The 23,948-nt window shown below is 42.7% G+C and overlaps 1 protein-coding gene across 5 annotated transcripts in view; it reads left to right on the top strand.

The window, feature by feature from the left end:
* Nucleotides 1-3,451: 3,451 nt before the first annotated feature.
* Nucleotides 3,452-23,948, top strand: part of LOC125443139 (splicing factor SWAP) — a 113,236-nt gene continuing 92,739 nt past the window's right edge. For 2 of the 5 annotated variants that reach the window (XM_048515078.1, XM_048515075.1), the window contains exons 1-7: nucleotides 3,453-3,827; nucleotides 10,521-10,690; nucleotides 11,275-11,409; nucleotides 14,943-15,031; nucleotides 17,942-18,167; nucleotides 21,586-21,698; nucleotides 23,335-23,470. In XM_048515078.1, coding sequence (XP_048371035.1) covers nucleotides 3,529-3,827; nucleotides 10,521-10,690; nucleotides 11,275-11,409; nucleotides 14,943-15,031; nucleotides 17,942-18,167; nucleotides 21,586-21,698; nucleotides 23,335-23,470 — 1,168 coding nt within the window. In that variant the 5' untranslated portion in view covers nucleotides 3,453-3,528. Of the gene's footprint in view, nucleotides 3,828-6,600; nucleotides 10,691-11,274; nucleotides 11,410-14,942; nucleotides 15,032-17,941; nucleotides 18,168-21,585; nucleotides 21,699-23,334; nucleotides 23,471-23,948 lie in introns of those variants that run through there. The other 3 variants (XM_048515077.1, XM_048515076.1, XM_048515079.1) reach the window with 3 other exon arrangements.

Here is a 23,948-nt window from a genome sequence, read left to right as displayed (position 1 = left end):
TCTTGATCAAATAATCTAGACTTTAAGCAATGGTAAATCTCCGGAGCGGTGAGCATTTGTAGGGCCTCCCAAGAGAAGCCCAAGGAAAAGATCTTTTTTTCAATATGTAGCCACCATTTCGAAAGCTGAAGCTCTCTCATTTCTAACTGGGACAAATGGACAGTGTTCTTACAGTCACAATAATAAAATTTTAGCATAGTGCATTACTATCTGTTGTCAAATACAGATAGTTTTTTCAGTGAAGAGGCCTTGAGCCACCATGGTGTAGTGATTAAGAGTGGTGGACTCTAATTTGGAGAACCAGGTTTGATTCCCCACTCCTCCACATGAGCAACTGACTCTTATCTGCTGAACCAGATTTGTTTCCCTGCTGGGTGACCTTGGGTGGCCACAGTTCTTCGGAACTCTCTCAGCCCTACCTACCTCACAAGGAGTCTGTCGTGGGGAGAGGAAAGGAAAGGCCTTTGTAAACCACTTTGAGACTCCTTACAGGGGAGAAAGACAGGATATAAATCCAAAATCTTCTTCTATTCTTCTTCTTGAATAAACAAGCAGTCCTTTCCTGTGCCTTTCAGAATCCCGAGAAGGTGACAGTTGTTCGCTTTGTGTGAGGCAGCAGAGCTAGCAATGCCTTTCAGCATCCTGACTTGCTCCCTGTATTTCTCTATCCCGCTCTTCTTCGAAAGAACTCAATGCACTACACTTGGTCCTCCATTTTGTCCTCACAACACCCCTGTGAACTTGAAGCAGGTTAGGCTGAAAAAGTGTGCCTGGCCCAAGATCACCCAGCAAGCTTGTACAACAGAGTGGGGAATCAAACCTGAGTCTCCCAGATCCTATTTAGATGTGAAACTGTTACCGCGCTGCCTGGTAACTTTTAATAGCTCCAGACCAACCAGCTCTTGGCAGCGCAGGGGAACACAAACGGGACCCGAAACAGCGAGTATAGTAAGTAATAACAGATTTTATTGAGATGCTGACCTATGCGTCAGCACCTCCGCACCACGGCAACTGCGCTGCCTAGCAGCTTTACAACATCTTAAATACACTTTCTCCTGCCGGGAGTCCGGGGGAATTCAGGACCGCCCACCACCATTCATTAACAAAATACACAGTAACCAGTGACGCATCTGCAATACATGGGAACCAATCAGAGTTCGACGGGCAGCCCCTTCTTGAATTTCGCAGCTGGGGTAGGACGAGGTGATGATGTAGGCACTGGCAGGAAGAACACAAAGAGTCCCTTGGGTGCCTGAGGTCGGGAAACGAAACTTGATAACGATGGCACCCTTATCTGCCTGCTGGTGAGATTAGACAGAGTGAGGCGCTTCTTCCGGGGGTCCCCTTTGTTAGCGTCCATTAAGAGTTTTACAAATGAAAGGGACATGCTCAGGTGGAGCAGGGGTGGATTCCTGCCTTGAGCCAAGGAGGTTCCATGCAGACGCAGATACAGAGGATACAAAAGATAACTATAAACCCTACTTTCTATCTAATACAGTTTGTTCCTACCTATCTAATACAGAAATACAACATTGTTCCATCTTTATTAAAAACAAGTCCAGAAGTGGAATAAAATCACTTCTGGCTCCGCTATCAACAACAACACTGTCAGCTTTGTGAATTCTCCACTTTTAAGTAACCGACCTTGCAGTAACATCCCCCAGAAACATTGCTTATGATGATCCTGGATACTTTGGAAGTTGCATCATCGCTCCTCCCCAAAAGGGCATATTTTCCAATGTGTAAGGCTGTAATTATTCATCATATGACAAGAGGTAAAAGGAAGGCAAGCACACAGTCAGATTTATCCCTAAGTGAACACATACTCTGGCAGAGGTCTCTGCTGCAGAGAGGCATCAGCTCCGTAGCTCCCTGCCAATGTCTGCAAATCACCCAAGCCCCACAAGTCTTAAACAAGGAAAGAAGTCCTTTAGCAACAGTAGAGCGGTGTGAATACAGGAGATCTTCAAGCCATTATTGTGAGAGGTCTTCCACCTTTCCAGCGTTTTTGAAACCAGGTTTATTCTATAGAACTGTATAATGAAATCCACGGCTTGTGAAACAACATTTGTGACAACATCAACCGCCACCCCACCCCCCACCCCCAATGGGATATGATAAAAACTTTCCCCGCATTTTCCCCTCATCAGTAAAACAACATTGCTTGGATTATCATAGATGGCATTACTGTCAATTGTCCTCATCAACAGCAGCAAATAACGAGACAAAACTGCCTCTGTTATATTTCTGTGAGAGCCATTGTGGTATGTGGTGTTGGACGGGGATCCCCACTGTATCACGGAAAATTACAGGGTGCTCATGGGCCAGTCACACAGTCTCAGCCTTCCTTGACCCTGCCTAGTATTTGGATGGGAGACCTCCAAGGAATACCAGGGTCATGACATGGAGGCAGACAATGTCAAACCACCTGTGAAATCTTGGAAACCTATGGGGTCGGCATAAGTAAGCTGTGACTTCACGGAATATTAAAAAATCTTACCTCGCTCCAGTGAGCCACATCAAATGCCTGAGTGGTGAGAGACAAACCATTCACTGCAGGGTTCAGTTCAGTGCTGTTGGTGGATCTCCAGCCTCCGCTACCAGGGGCTTTGTGTGGTGGTTTCTTCCCTGTTAATTGGGAGAATCAAACCTTTCTACATAGACTTCATGGTGTCGGTCATGGATAGGAACCCAGGACCTCCATCGGAGGGAAGTCCCGTAGCCAAAAACGCTGTGCCGGGCTATCGCAATCACCTATTGGCTGAGCCTTGGCCATGACTCCCTCCCTGTGGTCAGCTCCAAGCATCTGGAGGGCAATAGGGGTAGTAACTGGGTAGATCTCTTGGGAATTTTAGAGACACTGAAAGGAAACAGTGATGGTGGCATGCCAAATCTGAGAAAGACTGGGAGACGTGGAAGCATTTGCACATGAAGTTGTTATAAACTGCAGTCTCTATGCTGGGCCAAAATATTATATATGTGAGTGAATTTGTGTGTTTATAATATCTGACTGTTATATATATATATTTGTATACACCCATATATGCATATTCACATTATATATATATACACACACACACACACACATATATATATACACACACACACATATATACGCACACATATATTATATGTAAAGATTAAACGGCCCCCATGACGTTTTACAGGTTTTTCAGACATAAAAGAGTCCTCTGGAGAGAGACCACTTTAGCCCCTCTCGTCCCTTACTATTCCCTCTGGCACTTTCGCCACTCTTCTCTCCAGCGCCCCCTTTTCTTTCTGAGCCCTACAGAAATCTGAACCGCTTCCCCCTTTTCCTCCCCTCAGCCCCACGGCTCCAACTTTCCAACCTGTCCAAGGTTTCCTTCCCTCGCCCTTTTCCTCGTGACGAATCAGCGGTACAGAACCGCGAGCGCCATTTGCTTGGCGGAGTTCCCTCCGCGGCCGGAAGTGGCCTGGCCGCCATTTTGCCTCCCGGGCGATGGCGAAGCTGAGGGGGGCGAAACGGTGAGAGGCGTCCGGTTCTCCATGTACGTCGGTCGGGCGAGCGCGGCGGCGGCGGCGGCGGCGGAAGAGGCCAGGCCGGCGACGTCGCCGCCGCCGCCGCGGACGATGTTATCGGGAGGAGCCGGCGGGGGAGCGCTGCCGGGCGCGGCCTGCTCCTCCACCCCGGCTGCGGCGGGCCCAGCTGGCGGCGGCGGCCGCGTGGAGCTGCTGGTCTTCGGCTACGCCTGCAAGCTGTTCCGCGACGACGAGAAGGCGCTGCAGCAGGAGCAAGGCCGACACCTCATCCCTTGGATGGGCGAAAACGCCATCATGATCGATAGGTCGGTGCCGCAGGACCCCCCGCCCGCCTCGCCCTCCTCTTGACCGGGTTTGGGGGGGAGGGATATTGGGGAAAGGGGAGGGGGGGCGAACCGCCGCGACCCTCTGCCAGGCAGGAGCCGGGGAAGGAAGGGGAAGGAGGCCTCGGCCAGAGGAGCTGTCAAATATTTGTACGCATTCAAAACGGTCAGAGAAATGGGCTAGAGGGGTAGATCCTCATAGTCATTTTCAATTTGCATTCATAATTCATAAACCAGGAATTTGTGTCACTTTTAATCGTGATGTGTACTTCAAACTAGCACTCTGTAGAGTAGGAGTGTTCAACCCTGGCCCTCCAGATGTTTGTGGACTAAGAGTCCCATCAGCCCCTGCCAGCTTAATCTGTGAACATCTGGAAGGTCAGGGCTGGACCCCCCCTTCTTTAAAGGCTGGACACCCCTCTTATGTGCGAGTACTGGCAGGGTCTGATGGGAATCGTAGTCCACAAACATCTGGAGGACCAGGGTTGGACATCCCTGCTGTAGAGATTCCATTCATGGGACCGGGAACCTGCCAGCTGTATTCCGCTGCCATCCATCCAACCCACTTGATAGCGGGTGAAGTGGTTAGTGTCAGACTAGGCTCATGGGCAGCCCAAGTTGAATTCCCAGTTTGCCATGGAAGCTCACTAGCTATGTGAGATGACCCTGGGTCAGTCAGCCTCACTAAGCCTAACCTACCTCATAAAGTCATTGTGTCAGAATATAATGGAGGAGGAGAGAATGTTGTTGTAATCTTTGGATCTCCATTGGAGAGAAGAACAAGACATACATAGTACAGTCAGAGAAAGGCCTGGGAATCATTATTTTGTTGTCGTCCCCTTAAATAAATTAATATAGGCTTTTTTCCTCCCCGCCTCTTCTGCTAACACTGAGATATTGTGATGTTAGCTTTGATACTGCAGGGCTGGGTTTGGGATTTAAAGCCCTCGCTTAGCCAGGTGCTGGTCCTTGGTTTGGTTTTTGTGGTGAAGGTGTGTGGGCTTTTCCTTACAAACAGATGTACGAGTGCCCAGGCAGGGCGTTGACTGTGTGACATACGCAGATGTAACAAACACATTCATGTGATGGAAATCAGCATCACGGTCTAAGGAACAAAACATATGCATACCCTGTTTCCCCGAAAATAAGACATCCCCTGAAAATAAGACGTAGTAGAGGTTTTATTTATTTATTTATTTTTGAGTTTTTTATACCGCCCCACCCCCGAAGGGCTCTGGGCGGTGAACAACAGATTAAACAACATACAATTAAAACCAGTTAAAACATTTTGCTGAAGTGCTAAATATAAAGCATCCCCCGAAAGTAAGACGTAGCAAAGTTTTTGTTTGGAAGCATGCCCATCAAACAGAACACCAGAGCATGCAGCTGTGGAGTGGAAAAATAAGACATCCCGTGAAAATAAGACATGACACATCTTTGGGAGCAAAAATTAAAATAAGACACTGTCTTATTTTCAGGGAAACACGGTATGTATTGTCAAAGGCTTTCACAGCCAGATTCAACTGGTTATTGTGGGTTGTGGCCAGCATCTTCAGAGGTGTATCACAGAGAGATGTGTGTGACACACTGTGTCCAGTGAGATGGGAATGTTTAGTGGGGTATATATTGTCCATGTTCCAGGGTGGGGAACCAATCAGTAAGTGTTTGGGAGGAACTTGCTATGCAAAGGTGTTGGTTAACTGCATTGTATTTCGGGTGGGGTTTTCAGTCCACAGCCCGGAAAACCCACAACAACCATATGCATAAGTGTTTTCAAGTATAATTGTTCAAAATGTGCAAATGCATGCATGGGTTTGTATGTATGTGTGTGCTTTTGTGTGTGTATATATATATTCACATACACATATACATGTGCACGTTGAGCCAGTGTGGTTTATTGGTTCAGAGTGGTGGACTCTAATGTGGAGAGGCAAGTTTGATTCCCCACTCCTCCACACGAGCATCAGACTCTGATCTGGAGAAGCAGGTTTGATTCCCTGCTTCTCCACATGAAGGCTGCTAGGTGACCTTGGGCCAGTCACAGTTCTCTCAGAACTCTCTCGGAAGCAGGCAATGGCAAACCATCCCCAAACGTTTCTTACCTTGAAGACTCCATGGTCCTACATCAGCTGTGCCTTGAGGTCAAAATCACACATACATACATCCATGTATTATGAGAATGTAGTTGATGTGTGTAATCATATCATCATAAAGTTGACCACAAGGGACATTAAGTCCAATTCCCTGTCATACAAGAACACACAATTAAAACACCTCTGACAGATGGCCACCCAGTCTCTGTTTAGTACTTGGAACTTTGTTGTGAGCAAGAAGTGATTAGTCAGATTAAATTAATGCTTAGGATTTGGATGGAGAACTACCAGGGAAGTCCAGGGTTGCTCCACAGAGGCAGGCCATGAAAGTCAGCTCTGTTCATCTCTTGTCTTGAAAACTTGGAATCCTGGAATTGCCGTGAGTTACAACGCGATGTCACCCAATTATTAATTATATACATGTGTATTATATATCTTGGTAGGAGAAAATGTGTGTGTATTTTACTACATATGTGAACATTTTACTGCATATGTGAACCTAGATAGCTTTAAAAGGGGCTTGGACAGATTTATGGAGGAGAAGTCCATTTATGGCTACCAATCTTGATCCTCTTTGATTTGAGATTGCAAATGCCTTAACAGACCAGGTGCTCGGGAGCAACAGCCGCAGAAGGCCATTGCTTTCACCTCCTGCATGTGAGCTCCCAAGGGCACCTGGTGGGCCACTGCGAGTAGCAGAGAGCTGGACTAGATGGACTCTGGTCTGATCCAGCTGGCTTGTTCTTATGTTCTTAACATTTGGATTGAGTTGCCACCAACATGCCGATAATATTCAAGTCAGTCTCATGTTTCCAGCAGATCCCAGGGAGATTGTGGAAACCTTGAACAGGTTCTGGGATAAATGAGGGCTAACAAACTGAAACAGAACAGAGGTGCTGTCAGAGTGGTGAGGGGAAGGTTTGACCCAGGAATTGGGATGTCTCCTGTGCAGGATGGGGCTGTAGTTCCCCCAGAAGAACAGATTTCTAGCATGGAAGTTCTGCTGCTCCCAATTTGACATACCAGTATTGACCTTGAAAATCCTGTTTAGCTTTGGAGCACCATGGCTTAAGGACTACCTACTCTGTTGTGAACGTTCTGATCCACTCCGGTCATATTTGGAGGCCCTGCTTTGGGTACCCCCACCATCTGAGGCTAGACTGCCTTCTTGTTCATAGAGCCAAAGCTTTTAAACTCCCTCCCAAGAGAGATTAATCAAATTTCCTCTACTGTTGTCCTCTCTGGTTGCAGTGTTCTCTGTGTTAGTGTAGGTATGTATTTTATTGCTGTTTTAGTGTTGGGATGTTTTGATGTTTGCTTCCTTGAAAACCTTGTTTGGATGGGAAGGTGGAAGAGATATTTTTGAAAAATTAACTTACACACTTTTGAGTGCGTACATATATTTATACATACATAAAAATGGAACAAGGTTGGCAACTTTGGATTGCCGTTACGATGTCTTTTGTAGAGCAAACCACCTAAAGGCACATAAACTTTATATATAGCATGTGTGTATGTAGATATACGCACATGTTAACTGACAACAGCAAAGCTTTTTCCATCCATGGAGGCAGAAGAAAAATAAATGATTCAAAAAACCTTTCCTGCTCAATTTTTGCATTTTAACTGCCGATAAAAACAAATAGAGTAAAGCAAATAGAATTTGACAGAAAGCCCCAGGATCTGAAGCTTGTGGAATACTAGAATTGCCTAGGCTGATTAAAGAGCCTCCGGTCTTTCCCAACCTCTTTTCCTCCCTGGCAGAGGGTACTGTGTTACTGGGCCCGCCCTTCGTGCAGGTACAGGCAATCAAGTCCAATAAATAATAATAATAATCTCCTTTTCAAACCAAACTTCGTAATAGCTTCTCTTAATAAACAGGAGGGTGACTCTTTTGTACCCCTGTGGATGAACAAAATGATGTATTTTTCTGTGGGCTACATATGGATTTGTAAGTTGGTTAGTCCGAGCTGATGTGGTACTTGATAGCTTTTGATGCTGCTTTTCTGTAACACAGAGAATGTTTTACAAACGGTCATGCCTGCTCCAGCTTTCAGCGCAGCATGTTGCACATAGACTCATAATGGTGGGATGTGCAACTTGATGGTGGTATTTCCCTCGGAGATTGTTGAGTTCTTCTCTTCTATCACATTTCAATTGGGCTTCTCTTTCAAGTCTGTCAGGGTGACATACGTCTTAGCAGCCCTGGAAGGCTGGCCTTAGGGCTGCACATTGCGCTTTATGGTTGTCAAGGAGTTGATTCTGGGATTCTTGTGTCCAGTTCAAATATTTTTGATATGTTAACTGCTCTGGTATTTAATAATATGTCTGATATGATGACGGCAAGGTGTGCTTGTTAGCTAGTTCTTGCGTGACTGCAGTTGCTCCCAGTGTAATTTACGGTCTGCTTGCCGTTACGATGGATTTTAGAATTTTGTCAAAACTTGACATCCTGATTACTGGTCATAAAATGGAAATCCTGAAATAGGTGCGGTTTGGTGGCTTCTTGTGGTTTAAAAACTTTTTTTAATTTTTGCTTTATCAAGCTGAACGTTGGTACTCCATTTCATTGAATAATCTCAGGGTATGAGGCATTGAGTCTCCGTAGTTCAGTGTCTGGTTGCACTCTGCAAAGTGGGACTGAAACCACATTGATTTAAATCAGAAATAGGTTCTCCATGAAGTCAGTGCAGAAGACTCTGCAGGGCTTTGGTTTGAAAAGGAGCACTTGGCATATTGTAGGTGTTTGCTCTTTCCATTTATCTTCCACACAAATCTTGCCAGTTAGCAATGATTTCATGCTGGGATCTGGGGAGGATCCTAGTTTTTATGATGGGATAAACATTCCATCATTGATATAACGAAAGAGGTTAGACTGAGGAATTTTCTTTTAGTAGGGCCGCAAAATGAGTTAGGACATCTGTAGCGGGTTTCGTATATACAAAAACAGTATGGAATAGATGAGTGCCTTATCTTTGCTGCTTGACCAGACAAGTTTTTCCAATTCCTAGTGTTTGTGTTAAGTGGAAAATGGAGGATTGGTTTGGAGAACTTAGTTACACAGATTGAATAGCACTTTAAATTTAAGGACTTTGTTTGATTCTGCAGTATCCATGAAAAACATCAGTCAGTAGGTTAGATGAACTACAAACATAAGTTTGTTTAATTGCATCCTTTTCAGAATTTGTAGCATAGGATAAAATTTAGTAAAGAGTGTCCTTTTCATTTCTCTGCAGTCGTAGTATGGAATGAGTTGGCATGAGAAATGGTGGGAGCAAACTGTACCTGTTCACATGGATCTTTAAACCTGTTAATCTACATTTGTAAATTAAGGAGGTTTGACAAGCAAGTTCTTAACTGCAATATTGAATTGGTTTAATTTGTGAACTAAATTAGTGGGCGAAATCAGGCACATAAGTGTGGTGGAGGTATTTTAAAGTTTTTTCCTAGCCCTTCACTAATCATCTTCTTTTGGAAATCCACATTAATAACTTGAGCAGCCCAGAATAATTGTTTATTGTTCTGCAGAATTATTCTGCAGAAAAAAACTTGTAATTGAAAGATTTAAGGCAAAAGCTCTTAATGGGAAATACTTTTCAATTAGCAAAACTGATGTGCTGATTTAACTGATTTTGATGTAACCCTCTCCTCAAAGTTTGGACGCAAGATCCATCCAAGACTGGTGAAATTTACTCTGGCTTTTCCATCAGTTGCTTTTTCTTGATCACCAGGAAAATATTAGTGTAACCTAATTCTGTTCAGTGAATTTAACCAGCCCTCCCAACAAGTCCATAGATACCACTAGAGTACATGCCAACACAAACTTTTGAGGTGCTTCTGCAGTTGGCAAGGATGCCCTTGTCTGTTCATCTGAAGGTGATTTTCACTTGCCCAGGTGACTACTGAAGTGGTTGTTTGGAAGCCAAAACTAGTCAGTTTAGATCTAATTAAAAAGGTGTATTCCTCTGAGCATTTCTGTTATAACTTCTGTGATGAACCTCCTTAAATTGCACATTTGTGTTACTGTTCCTATGTATGTGTGTCTCTCTATCACATAACCCAGGACTTCTTTCCTCAGCCATATGGCTAGAGGCCGAGCCTAGCCATGATTTTACCTCCAATGGACGCAAGTTTCTTTGGTGAAGATTTCTCCTGAGAGTTCGACACTAGCAGAAAGAAGCGAGGAAATTGACACCGTTTGGTTCTTACGGATAGGTATTTATGTATTTGGGTTTGTGTAAATGTAAGCTGTTTTGACTTTCCGGAAAAAACAAACAAACAGTATTTTGGCAAGGGAGTGTTGAATGGTTGAACCATAAACGGTAAGAACTATGAAGGAATTGCTTCCTCTTAAAAATAAATGATTTTGCCTTTAAGCAAACTAGTCCTTTAATGGGGAGCTGAGACTTTAAAAATATATATATATAAAAGAACTTTGTAGTGGGCAAGAAGTGATTAGTCAGATTAAATTAGTGTGAAGTTAACTGAATTAATTTTTTTCAATGTTTTGTGGTAAGTATTTGTGTAGTGGCAGAAACCCAAGTCCAGAGTTCTTCCATTGACCATTCTTTTCACGTTGCAGGTATGATGGACGTGGTCACCTACATGACCTTTCTGAATACGATGCTGAGTATTCCACGTGGAACAGAAATTACCAATTATCTGAAGAGGAGGCTAGAATAGAAGCCCTCTGTGATGAAGAGAGGTATTTAGCCTTGCATACGGACTTGCTTGAGGAGGAGGCGAGGCAAGGTATTGCTCAAGGATAACTTCCGGAGTTAGAAAACATTTAACTGAAAATTTATAATAACTTAAAAAAAAATTAAACTTGTTCCCACTCATTTTATACTCACTCTTTCTGATATTATTTTGACAGTACCCAGTGGATTCGAAAAACAGGCGTCTTTGCGTATCTGAGAGGACCTCAGGATAGTTTATATGTAGAGCCACACAGAAATTGCCTGTGTTTTGTGGGCAGACTGAGAATTGAGACACTTTTAACTGTTCTTCTTTAACAGTATTGTACGAACGAAAGTTCACGTCTTTACCTTTCCTTGAAGTAAGAATGATTAACTCTTAAGACACTTATCTCAGCAGGAAAAAAATGATCAGCAGAAAACATGCCTTCTGCCCCCCATTCCTTTTGAGTTCTCAGTAACTTGTTGGCAGAAGCCTCAGTGTCTACAGATGACCCAATGCGGTGAACTTTCTTCAGTGTTTACATTTGGATGTTAGGAGTAAACCCTTAACATACTTTCTGTTTTTGCTTTTTTAAACTCAAACTGTAACTGAAATATGTCCATTTTTTAATTTGAGTTTTGCATTTTTGTTCCAAGAGGAAGAATACAAGAGATTGAGCGAAGCTTTGGCAGAGGATGGGACTTACAATGCAGTGGGATTCACTTACAGTAGTGATTATTACGATCCTTCTGAACCCACTGAGGAAGAGGAGCAGCCTTCAAAAGCAAAACGTAAGCAATTCCATGGATTAAGAGAGTGGCAAAATATTCTTTGTTCAGAAATAGTACTTCAGAAGTATCTCAAAACGTACTGGTAAATAATAATGATGATGCATTCTTGAAGGCTTTCACGGCAGAATCAGCTGGCTATTGTGGGTTTTCCGGGCTGTGTGGGGAGAGGAAGGGAAAGGAGCTTGTAAGCCTCCTTGAGTTTTCTTACAGGAGAGAAAAGTGGGGTATAAATCCAAACTTCTTCTCTTCTCCTCCTCCTTCAGTTTCTTCTTCTTCCTCCTCCTAAAATTACATCTGCATAGGTCAGAAAACCCACAACAGGCAACAATAATGGTGTCTGAAAAGGTTTAGTTTTAACAAGTGAGACAGCAGAATCATCCTAGAGTCTGGTAGTGCCTTCAGAGTGGAAGGCAGCAAGACCACCGTACAATGTCGTGATTCATAAAATGAGCTCATAGCCTCCTGTGAAGGCCGGTAATTTTTTATTTCTTCTCTCCCTTACGTGTGGCTCATTCAGTCACTCGGACTGCAAACAGCCGGCAGACTTGTCCAGCCAAGCAGTTAGGTGTAGCAACAGCTTCCTTTTGCAAGTGAGGATTTGGGGGCTCACAGCTTGGATTTCCCCCACCACTCAACCTCTCATAGTGCCTCATTGTGCTCTGACATGTGGTTTTGAGCATTACTGGTTTACAGAATGCAAAATATGTAATTAGCAGATCCTCCCTAGGAACACATCTAGCTCTGTAGGTGGCTGTCATAAGCAGTTTGGAAAATATGCTGGTTTTTGTGAAAACTTTATGCTAAGCAATATTTATTGCACAGGATTTTTAGTCAAATGGGGTTTTTTTTGCAAACTCTGATTAACTGTGTGTGTAATTCTGTTCCACATGTATTTGAGTTGATAATCCAGCCTGAAACAAAATGGAATTACCAGTAACTATTTTTTGCTTTAGAAACGTGTCCATTTCTGGGGTTGTCTGGAGGTGATTCTTATTTGCTGCAGACTGTCAGTTGGCTATTTTAAATAATTCCTCTTCAGTGGCAGAAATGTTTCAGTTCAGTGTAGAAGCATAATATTATTTGGAAATTATACTATTGAGGACATTGAGTAATCCATTTTGTTGTCATTGTGAAGACTGGGGCAAGTGACTTAAATTTGGGTAGGAGCAGTATGTTTTGTTCCTTGCCAAACTGGCTGTGAAAGAAGGTTAAAGACATCAGCCTGTTTTCTAAGTAATTCAGGCTATCATAATCCTACTCGAGAGTAGCAGGTTGGAATTCCAAACTCAGTTACTGTAAATGGTTTCTGGTACATAATGCTGTGAAGGCCCAGGAGAAAAACGCTTTCCCCTGAGAACTGTTGAGGGAGTACTGGAAAAAAGTATGAAATATTTTTTTGCAGTTGGAATGAAATGCTTTTTAAGAGAATTGTTTTGCTCAAAATGTGTTGTGTGAAGATTTTTATGCAAGGCAATCTACAGTAGTAGGGATTCAGTACGTTGTCGACATACACTGTCTTTTAAAAGATATTGTTATTGCTTAAATGTGAATAATTTTGTCTAATACACTATTAAAGGGGTCCTTGTTTTCTGTGTTATAAGTTTAATGTGCTCCTAGTTCTGCTGTGATTTTGTGATACTGTTTCTGGCCAAGTAACAAGAGTTTATTTTATTGACTGGAATATTTTTGTTTTCTATGTACATTCCCTTCTGAAATGACAAAAACTAACACGAACACATATGCACATTAAATTAACATAGGATGCAGGAGTTTGCAAAGATTTCTCTCTGTAATTGGTTACATTTACATTTTGTTTATAAACAAAACAGAATTTTGTACATGCTCACACTTTTTATATTTTATACATATGTTAAGACTTTTTAGAGTCTATAAGTATATAGGCATTATCTATATTTAACTCCCCCCCCCCCAACCTGTATTGGGGGGTTTTTGGGGGTGGGGGTCTTCCATGGCTTCAGAATTTCCAGAAATTGTGTATTTCTGCTTGTGAAGTTAAAAATGTGAATCCCCACCTAACTCTTGGTCACTCCTTGGGAGATTAAAATGCTTTTAGCATTTGGTAATGATATGGCTCACTGTTATGTCAGATCTTGCAATGCATTTGTAGAGTTTTCAGCACCACTGGAGAGAAACAGATGTTCTTCAGGCACATCATTAAAGCGGGCTCCCTGGTGTGAACTTCCTTGTCTAGAAGTGTCTTCCAAATCATGCTTTTGTGGAACAGGGGAGATTGAAAGGCAGTTTTTTTAAATAATTATTGGAAAAGTGTAGGCAGTGGTTTGAGGGCGGAGGGATTTATCTTTTGCACTCTTGGTGGAATTTGCGGCTCTGTTGGGTCAATATCATTGCGGAGCAGAATTTTTAGAACAAAAAGCAGCTCTGGGTAGAGATGGGGGACACCTAAGTTTGGTTGATTGTGTGTGTTGTAGGCGTTAGGTGCAACTTGCAGAAACTGATTGCTAGGATGTATTGTTGAAGGCTTTCATAGCCGAGTTTAACTGGTTGTATTGGGTTTTCTTGGCTGTGTGGCCGTAGTCTGGTGGATCTTGTTCCTAATGTTTCGCCTGCATCTGTGGCTGGCATCTTCAGAGGTGTATCACAGAGAGAAATCTGTTACACACTGTGTCACTGTAAACTAAGGGAGATTCAATGATGGGAGGAGAATCTGTTGGCTTCAACCTCTTAGATGAAGTGTACGGATTCACAAAGGGATTAAGAACATAAGAACTTAAGAACTAGCCTGCTGGATCAGACCAGAGTCCATCTAGTCCAGCACTCTGCTACTCGCAGTGGTCCACCAGGTGCTACTCTGCTACTCATAGTGGCCCACCAGGATTGTCTCCAGCCAGCATGAGATAACATGGTTGCAACCTAAACTTTATATTGCGATTGTGGGAAGTCTTTAACTTTGTGGTCCCTATATTGTTTTCCTACTGACTCGCTGCATGTCTGTTTTGGAGGGAATGGTTTCCTTACTAATTGGATCTGATCATAGGAGTCATATATGCTGGCATTAGATCTCATCAGAACTTATGGAGACACCGGTGGAAAGCACAGACGTAGTGGGGTGGATTAATGGCTTTGAGGTCCCAAGGGTGTACAATTTCCCCTGATTGTTTATGTAAAATTGTGTATTTCAGGCGGTCAGATTGAATGCTTAATTAGCAAAGCCCATCCTCTGGAACAATAAATGCTTTAGGTTATCTAGTGAATGCATGCATCTACCGGTTACCTCATTGCTGTACTTCTCAAACAGTTTGGATGTTTCTGTTGTAGTTAAGTCCGTTCAAGATGTTGCATCTGCTGTCATACGATCAGAAGAGCAATCTGTATTTTGGGGGACAGAGGTTTAGAAGGAGACGAACCATATTAAAAGAAACTATTAAAATGATAATGTAAAATAGGAAATAAATATGTCTGACGAAAAGGTTAGGATATCTGTTCTGATTTTTGTGTTTTACTGAGATTACAACATGTTTCTGTAGTACAGCGTTTCATCTTCTTATTTACAGTTGCTGCAGCCAACGTCAAAGCCACAGAAGAAAATGAAGAACCTTTTATTGCCCCTCCGGGATTGAATGTACCCTCTGATGTGGAACTGGTATGTATATTTTATAATTCAGTAGGTTGCATCAGTGGCGTTTTTAAAAAACTACCTGGAGTTTAGTTTTTCTGAATGGTAAGTTATGTAGCTAAAACTTGGCAGAATTCTAAACAGTAGTGTCAAAACCCATTGAAGCTGCTTCTTCAGTTTTTGTCAGAATTCATTCTGCTTAGGCCAGACTTTACGTTAATAGCCAGTTTCAATGATTAATGCAGAAATTTCCACAAGGCATTCCCAGGTATACCAGTATGTTTCAGGAAAATTGCTAGAGTGCCACAAGAAATCACTATAAATTCTCAGTTTAAGAGTCTGGACCAGTCTGGAGTGTTCCTTGGATAGCTGAAATGATGTAAAAAATACGCAGAGTAGTAAATTACAGGCATTTTCAAAATCCAGTATTTTTATAAGAAATTATGTAGCAGATTCTGTACCATGTAAATAATTCTTTTCCAAAAGTGTTAACCTGCTGCTAGATTGTGTCCCCTAACAGTGTGAAACAGATGAAAGATGTGAAATGTATTAACTTGTTGATGGTTTTTTAATTGAAAAGTAGTTTAAGCTTTTTTTAAAGGAGAATAAAGTACTGGATCCCACCTTTTAACTGAATTGGTGTCTTTCTTTTGTGTTCAGGAGATAATTTGATGTTCATATTCTGTTAATATTGGAAACGATAGCCACAGAACATTTGTTGCTATGAGGGTTGTTAATGTTATATTTAAAATGGGTTAATTTCCTGAAGATACTTAGGGGACCTTGAGCAATGAAGTCATGTGACTGGCACTGTGTCGGGGAACCTGGTGTGTGTGTGTGTGCAGACAATTTATGATCGTGTCTCCTGTTTATTGTGCCTGCAGTTCCTCTAAGCCCATTCACATATTGGATGTTTGCTCAGGGACCTGCATGCGTAAAGTCGAGTACCCGAAGGCAGGCTTGGATTGTGTGTTCATTAATTCGTTTAAAATCCAGGAAACCACCTTGCCATTTAGGCCTATACTTGCTGAACTTCATGTGCCTTGTGACTGCATGCAGAAGTGACTTTTCAGGATGTATTGTGATGGGGCGTGTCCCGCAGTTGTGACAGTGTACTTCTTTCTGAGGGAGAACTTGCATTCACTGTTCAAGAAGAAGAGAAGAGTTTGGATTTATACCCCACCTTTCTCTCCTGTAAGGAGACTCAAGGTGGCTTACAAGCTCCTTTCCCCTCCTCTCCCCACAACAGACACCTTGTGAGACAGGTGGGGCTGAGAGAGTTCTGAGAGAACTGTAGCTAGCCCAAAGTCACCCAGCAGAAATATAAGCGTGCGGAAACACATCTGGTTCACGAGATAGGCCTCTGCCACTCAGGTGGAGGAGTGGGGAATCAAACCCGGTTCTCCAGATTAGAATCCACCTGCTCTTAACCACAACACCACACTGGCTCTCATGGCAGCTCAAGCCTCCAGTACTCAATGAAGCAATGCACAGGCAGCTGTTGTGTCTTTCTGTCCTGTCTTCCCCAATTTTTAGCTTGTAGCCTTTGGCTCTGCGCTGTTACCATATTCATAGCTTTAACTGAAGGCATTTTAAAAATCATTCTTCATGTGACACAGCAGCAGCACCAGTAATCATAGCTAGCTATGTGAGGCCTCCTGTAATGTCTTTCTGTCAATATCAAGATTATTTACTGTAGTATTTTTCTCTTAATCTTGTCACGAAAGGGGAGATACATCACAAAAACGAGCTTAAGATATTTTCAGCTGCCACGCGCGTCCTTGAGTCAGATTTCTTTGTTTGTAGGGAATGGAGTCCTAATCTTGTTTTCACTTAAATATTGTTCCATGCTTGCTTTTCAATAATAACCACACAATTAGCAAGATGCTGAGCTGTTACATAAGCAACCTATGAATTTATTGATACCAAATCTCCCAACTACATGGAGAAAATTACGCAACAGGCTCATTTCACTGGATTGTGTCAGTAGCAATGGGTCTTTTAGATCCGCTAAATTAAAAAAAAAATTACGAAAATGCCTTTGGAGCAATTAAGGAAACTGGAGCTAGTGAAGTGGAAAATTAAACAAAAGCGGTGAGCCACATATTTCTGTAAAACAAAATGGTGATATTCAGGACATTTTGGTTTTGAGAGACCCAGATTACATTTAGTCAGCCATGGCAGTGGAACCACGCCTGGGCTCTTTTTGCATTGTTCCAAGGAGTACTAAGTGTTGTGCGTGTTTTCCAGTTGTCCTCTCAGCACAGCATTCACAAAAAAGCAGGTCTGTTGCGAAAATGGATTTCCTTCCTCGATTCTGCTCAACAGAAGCGAATACACTCAGCGGCCTTATCAGGTGCCGCTGTATAATAGCCATGCCTTTTATTGTAAAAGAACTATGCCCCAGAATCATTGTTGGGGGGGGGGGGGGGGGAACGTGCTTGAACGCTTTAAATTGGAAAATGGATTTGGGAAATGTGATGAATTCAAACTACTTAATCTCTTTAAGCCTGTGGTGTTTGTAGCTTAATGGGTTTTCAAAGCTAGGTCTGCCATCGTGAGTTTGAAATATTTCCTAAATTGAGCCTGCACAATTTGTCACCCACCAACTGTGGACTGCGACCGGAAAAGTGCTTGTTCAGCTTGGTGAGTCACCAGCTCTGAATGAATACTTGAATCCTGGTTACCTGTCCAGAGCCTGCAATCCTCAATAAGTTGCTTTGGAACTCTATGCCACCCTATATGTGTTAGTGGGTACTTGTGCATGTTACAGACATTATTGTTGTTCCTTCCAAAGTGGGGGGTTTTTTGCATGTAGTTGTAAGACCTTTGCAAGTGTAGCTCTTTTCCTTCCTGGTGCAGGAAGACGTTGCAACCCCAGGAAGGCGTTTAATGGAATGGTGTTAGAGACACAAGCATCTTTGCTCTTTCCCACAGCCACCCACAGCCAAAATGCATGCAATTATAGAACGGACCGCCAATTTCGTCAGCAAGCAGGGAGCCCAGTTTGAAATAATGCTGAAAGCAAAGCAAGCGCGGAACTCCCAGTTTGACTTTCTGCGGTTTGATCACTACCTCAACCCTTACTACAAATTTATTCAGAAAGCCATGAAGGAGGGACGATATGCGACGCCATTGGAAAAGAAAAAGGAGGAAGAGGAAAGTGAGTAACTGTTTTTTAGTGAAATTGAGCATGTGGAATCTCTGTCCTTGTACTTTTCTGCCTTCAGAATCTGACAGGTGAGAGAGCTGTTCTAATTCCTGTTTGTGAGTGGTGAGCAAAGGCTCTGTAGCTCACTTCACATGATGCTGAGGAGCTGAAATATATGTTAGAACAGGGGTCTGCAACCTGTGGCTCTCCAGATGTTCATGGACTACAATTCCCATCAGCCCCTGCCAGCATGGCCAATTGGAGGGTTAGGGAAGTAAGAAGTAGATAGAGGCTTACAAAAACAAGTTCTCTACCTCTCCACTGGACAGCCCTCAGCTTGGGTTCTCTCCCACTCGTCCATCAAGCACATGTGCAGCTGATCTTTATCACATTATTTTAAAGCCAGATGGGTAATGTATTTATATAGTGTAAGTGGGTGGACGGACGGACGGATGGACGGAATTTGGACGGATGGATGGAGGGATGACGGGAGGGATGGATGGATGGACGGATGGATGGATGGACGGACGGATGGATGGATGGATGGATGGATGGATGGATGGATGGATGGATGGATGGATGGATGGATGGATGGATGGATGGATGGATGGATGGATGGACGGACGGACGGACGGACGGACGGACGGACGGACGGACGGACGGACGGACGGATGGATGGATGGATGGATGGATGGATGGATGGATGGATGGATGGACGGATGGATGGACTGGATGGATGGGATTTGACGATGGATGGATGGATGGATGGATTTGGATGGATGGATGGATGGATGGATGGATGGATGGATGGATGGATGGATGGATGGATGGATGGATGGATGGATGGATGGATGGATGGATGGATGGATGGATGGATGGATGGATGGATGGATGGATGGATGGATGGATGGATGTCCCGCCCAATCCCTGAAGGGCTCTGGAAATGGAATCCCACATGCTTATGGAAACCGCGGAGCCCATTATATATGTAAGAATGGGCTTTCCTGCTCACATCTTAAAGAGAGAGAGGGAATTGTACTGGGTGGATGAGCACAGAATCATAGAGTTGGAAGAGACCCCAAGGGCCATCAAGTCCAACCCCCTGCAATACAGAAACACACAATCAAAGCACTCCTGACAGATGGCCATCCAGCCTGTCTTTAAAAACCTCCAAAGAAGACTCCACCACACCACCAGCCGCTGAGGGCCTTGTTCATCTGACACTATTTTTCTCCCCTTCCACACCCCCTTCAGCCAAGAGCAAATGCGAGGGTAGTCATCACCATTCTCCTAGTTCTCTAAACTCTGCTTGCTCACGGTGTATAATTTCTGAAAATTTCACCTCGGTTTAAGAGAAAACAAACAGCTGTTTTCCATTTAAAATAACAGAAACAAACGAGCTTAGCAATTCCTGCTTATTTTTCATTTCCAAATAATTATGTATTTTAAGTGAATGGATGTGACTGCAGTCGCTTTACATATTTCTGATACTAAGTGAGATTCTGATAAACTTCCAAATGCTTGATATTAGGTTGACACCCTTGTTCTGAGGAAGAGGGCATCTTGTCACTTGGGTGTTCCCCACTATCTGCTCAGAGAGGCAGGTCTAAATTTTCCAGTTCCCTTCTGCAGGCAAGGATTCCTGGCTCCATTTAAATATTTACTAATCTATTAAATAGGACAGGAAGAAAAAAAATGATGAACGTAAAAGACAGGCTAAACAATGTTTTCATAGCAAGAAGGGTATTCGAATGACAGTAACCAAAGATAGCAGTTGCTGAGGGACATTATTACTGATGTACCTCTTCCAAGTCTCTTTTGTGCTAGTTTAGCTCCAGCAGCTTGGGGCATGACAGTAGTCGGAAGGGGGAATAAAATCCGAACGGTGACTCACTGCATTTTAGTTGTCTTCTCCTTTTACCCTCACTTTAGTGAGGAAAAAAAAACCCATGCCAGTATTTAGAACTATATATAACGAACAATTTATTGAGCAGAGAAGAATAAGCTGCTTTGGGTCCCTATTGGCCAGAGAGATATAAATGAAGCAAATAAAATGTGTAGTGGTGGTGATAATTCTAATCAGCCACAAACTATTCCCTTCACTCCAGAGTTGATCTTAATTGGAATCAACAGGTGCACTTTTTGTATTTCAGTATTCAGTATCCCTGCTAAAAATTGATCTTCAGCACTTCCTGCTGTAGCTGGGGTAATCATTGGCTAGAATGCATTAATTATGTTTTCGTTTTATATGGTTCCCTTCTGCTAGTCCAGAGTCAATTGGAACAATGTAATATATTTTGTTAAACTTGGACTTTTTAAAGGTGTGTGTGGTTTTAAAAAGAAGTAACATTTGTTTGAATGTAGAATAATTCCCAGCATCTTCCAGCATGTTGAAAAATTCATTGAAATAGTACAATGGCCATTTTTTTAAGTTTATTTCTTTTAATGTCTTTCAATCCTGCACAGTTTTTAGAACAGGAAAGTTCTAGAAATGGGTCTAAGGGTTGTATTTATTTCAGTTGAAACCCACAGCCAATTATGGATTTGTCTAAAAGTTCAAAGAAATCAGAAAGCCAGTCTCATCCCAGGAGGGTAGTCTGTTGCATCAAAATTAAATAAAAGTCTAGTGGAATTTTTTAAAAAAACTCTTTAATATTTATTAAAGCATAATCATCTGTGAATTGGAGCTCCCTTCTTCAGGCGCATGAAGTGTATGGGCATAGCAAATATTTTTAAATATTGAGAGCCAGTGTGGTGTAGTGGTTAAAAGCAGATGGATTCTAATCTGGAGAACCGGGTTTGATTCTCCACTCCTCCACCTGAGTGGCAAAGGCTTATCTGGTGCACCAGATGTGTTTCCGCACGCCTACATTCCTTCTGGGTGACCCTAGGCCTGTTACAGTTCTCTCAGAACTTTCAGCCCTACCTACTTCACAAGGTGTCTGTTGTGGGGAGAGGAAGGGAAAGGAGCTTGTAAGCCACCTTGAATCTTCCTACAGGAGAGAAAGGTGGGATATAAATGCAAACTCCTCCTCCTCCTCTTCTTCCTCTTCTTCTTCTCCTTCTTCTTCTCCTTCTTCCTTCTTCTTCTTCTTGCCAGCAATAGAAAGGCAGGAGTAGGGAGATGTTACAAAAAGAGACCAGCTTGGAACAATAACCAATCAAAGGAACATTCAGTCAATTCAGAGCAGTTGAGCACCACTCCCAACTACTAGACTGTGTCACTCCTTTTTCCCATCTTTCAGTGGTTGGAAGTGGTCCTTAAGCTTCTGAATGCCTTGATTTTCTCTTTGATTGGCCATTGTTTCAAGCTGCTGTGATCTCTGATGCTAATGTTGGAATAAATTTTGTTAGTGCCGCTGGACGTCTGTTCCAACTCCCATCCCAGATGTTCCAAAAAGTGAAAATGTAACATGTCATTCTGTAACAGAAACACGAGATGCTGCTGATGAAGATGATGACGACGACGATGATGGAGATAACTACCTCCATCCAAGCCTCTTTGCCTCTAAAAAGCACAACCGACTTGAGGAGCTTATGAAGGTATTTAGTCACATAAGACTGTCAGAAGTGTATCCATTGCTAGTCTTTGGTATTTTTGGCAGATCTTAGTTGCTGTGATACTGAGCTTTTGTAAACGGGTGCATGCCAATGGGGTGTTTTTTTAAAAAAAAATCCTTGCTGTTCTTTTGAATAGCAAATGCGAATTCCATATAAATAATGGTTTTTGAAGCTCAAGCACCGATAAACCTAAAGCAATGCAGTTTCATCTTTGGTGTTTTGTTGAAATGTAGGATGCTAAAGATGCTAGAAAAGGGATTAATCCTACAATTAGGCTATTTCTAGGATACATCTTTTACATTTTATTCCTCCTTTAAGGGGCTCAGGGCAGCATAAGCGGTTCTTTCCTTTTCCTACTTGACTTTCCCATTAACCCTGTGAGGTAGATTCAGGTGAGAGAATTTGCCAAGGTTGCACAATGACCTCCATGGTCTTCCTCATCCCAGGATGATACTGAGATGCAAATCTGAAAGAACACCTCCCCCCATACAGACCTGTCTGGGCGCTAAGGTCAGTTCAGAGGGTGGGCTTGGTGGTGGCCCCATTGCCTTTCAAGATTTTTTGGGGAAAGCATCTCTGTAGTGGCCTTGGTGTTTTGGAACACTCTGCCCTTGAAGGTCTGCCAGGCGCCAACTCTGCAGGAGTTTGGGCGCCTGGCTAAGACCACCCTCTGTTCTTGGGCATATGGCTGGTGCCTTCCCTCCCTCCCCCCTCCCCTTAAACTCCTTTTTTGTTTTGGAAACCTGTGCCAGCTCTCTCCCAGTTTTTAGAAATGTTTGTGTTTCATGTAACTGTATTAATTGTGTTTCATGTAACTGTAATAATTGTGTTTCATGTAACTGTATTTTTATTAGGGTGTTGTGGGTTTTCTGGGCTGTATGGCCATACTCTAGTAGCAATTTCTCCTGATGTTTCGCCTGCATCTGTGGCTGGAATCTTCAGATCCTCTGAAGATACCAGCTGCAGATGCAGGCGAAATGTCAGGAGAAAATGCTACTAGAACACGGCCATACAGCCTGGAAAACCCACAACACCCTGACGATTCCGGCCGTGAAAGCCTTCAACAATGTATTTTTATTGTTCTTTTATTACTGTACCTTGCCCAGGGACTCTGGTGAGGGTGGGAAATAAATGTACAGAAATAAATAAAATAATTACTTTCACCACTGCACCACTCTGGTTCTGTGCAAATCTCTGTTCACTCAGGGACTCAGTTGGTTATTTTATATCCTGCTGTCAAAACATAAAAGCAATCAATTAACTTTAAAAATACAGCATTACTATAAAGACGATTAAAATAAATTTAAATACAATAATGAACACCCACACTAATAAATAAATTTGAAAGATACCTGTTTGTTAGATAAACTGGACTCATACTTTGCAGATTAAAATGCCAGTTTATAATGTTTTTTTGGGGGGGAGGGGGGGAAGTATTAACGTGGAGAAATAGTCTGATTTGTAGATTTTTTTCTAATTCTCTCTGAAGCTAGTGTTGGACTTGTAAAGTTAAATTATCCCGCATTCTTTTTGGTTGTCGAGGTTGTAAATAATTTGATCCAGAGAACTCAAGGCTGTGAGAAGTTGGTTCTGAATAGCTCATCTTTTCCCCCCTTAGCCGTTAAAGGTGGTCGACCCCGATCACCCGCTGGCTGTGCTCGTTCGCAAGGCTCAGGCTGATAATAACTTGGCTGCTGCGCAGTCAGTGGAGGGAGCAGCTGTTCAGACATCGCAAATAGAATATCCTTCAGATCGTAAGTACATTGTGTTGAGCGGATTAAGCGCAAGCAAAAAAATTTTATTAATAGGAAGTAGGAGAGACGGTGATAAAATAATATTTAGAAAGTGGCCGACTATTCCACTTTTGCTGTGTTGGTTAGCTTGATAATCTTTTTCTTACTTTTTCTTACTTTAATCACACACTTACTATGACTGGTTGAAGTTGGGAAAGGAAAGTGGTTTTTTATTCTCCTCTCCTTGACCAAAGCTGCATTTCAAAGGCCTCTTTCTGTTTTCGTCAGGGGCATAGGTGCCTGCTGCTAGTGAGATCAAACCTTCTGGCACTTTTTTGTAATGCTTGCTTTGGACATATCATTGACTTAACCTTGGAAATATCTTTTGGAGTGTTTCAAAGCTTCCCAGGTGTTTGATCTGAAATAAAATATTCACTTGTACTTGGAGAAAGTGAACACAAACAGTAAAAAGCAGTAAAATACAGAATATTGCATGTAG

This window comes from Sphaerodactylus townsendi, linkage group LG13 (genome assembly GCF_021028975.2).
Source record: "Sphaerodactylus townsendi isolate TG3544 linkage group LG13, MPM_Stown_v2.3, whole genome shotgun sequence".
Taxonomy (NCBI): Eukaryota; Metazoa; Chordata; class Lepidosauria; order Squamata; family Sphaerodactylidae; genus Sphaerodactylus; species Sphaerodactylus townsendi.
Note: the sequence above shows the minus strand (reverse complement) of the source record. Positions and strands in the feature narration are given on the sequence as shown.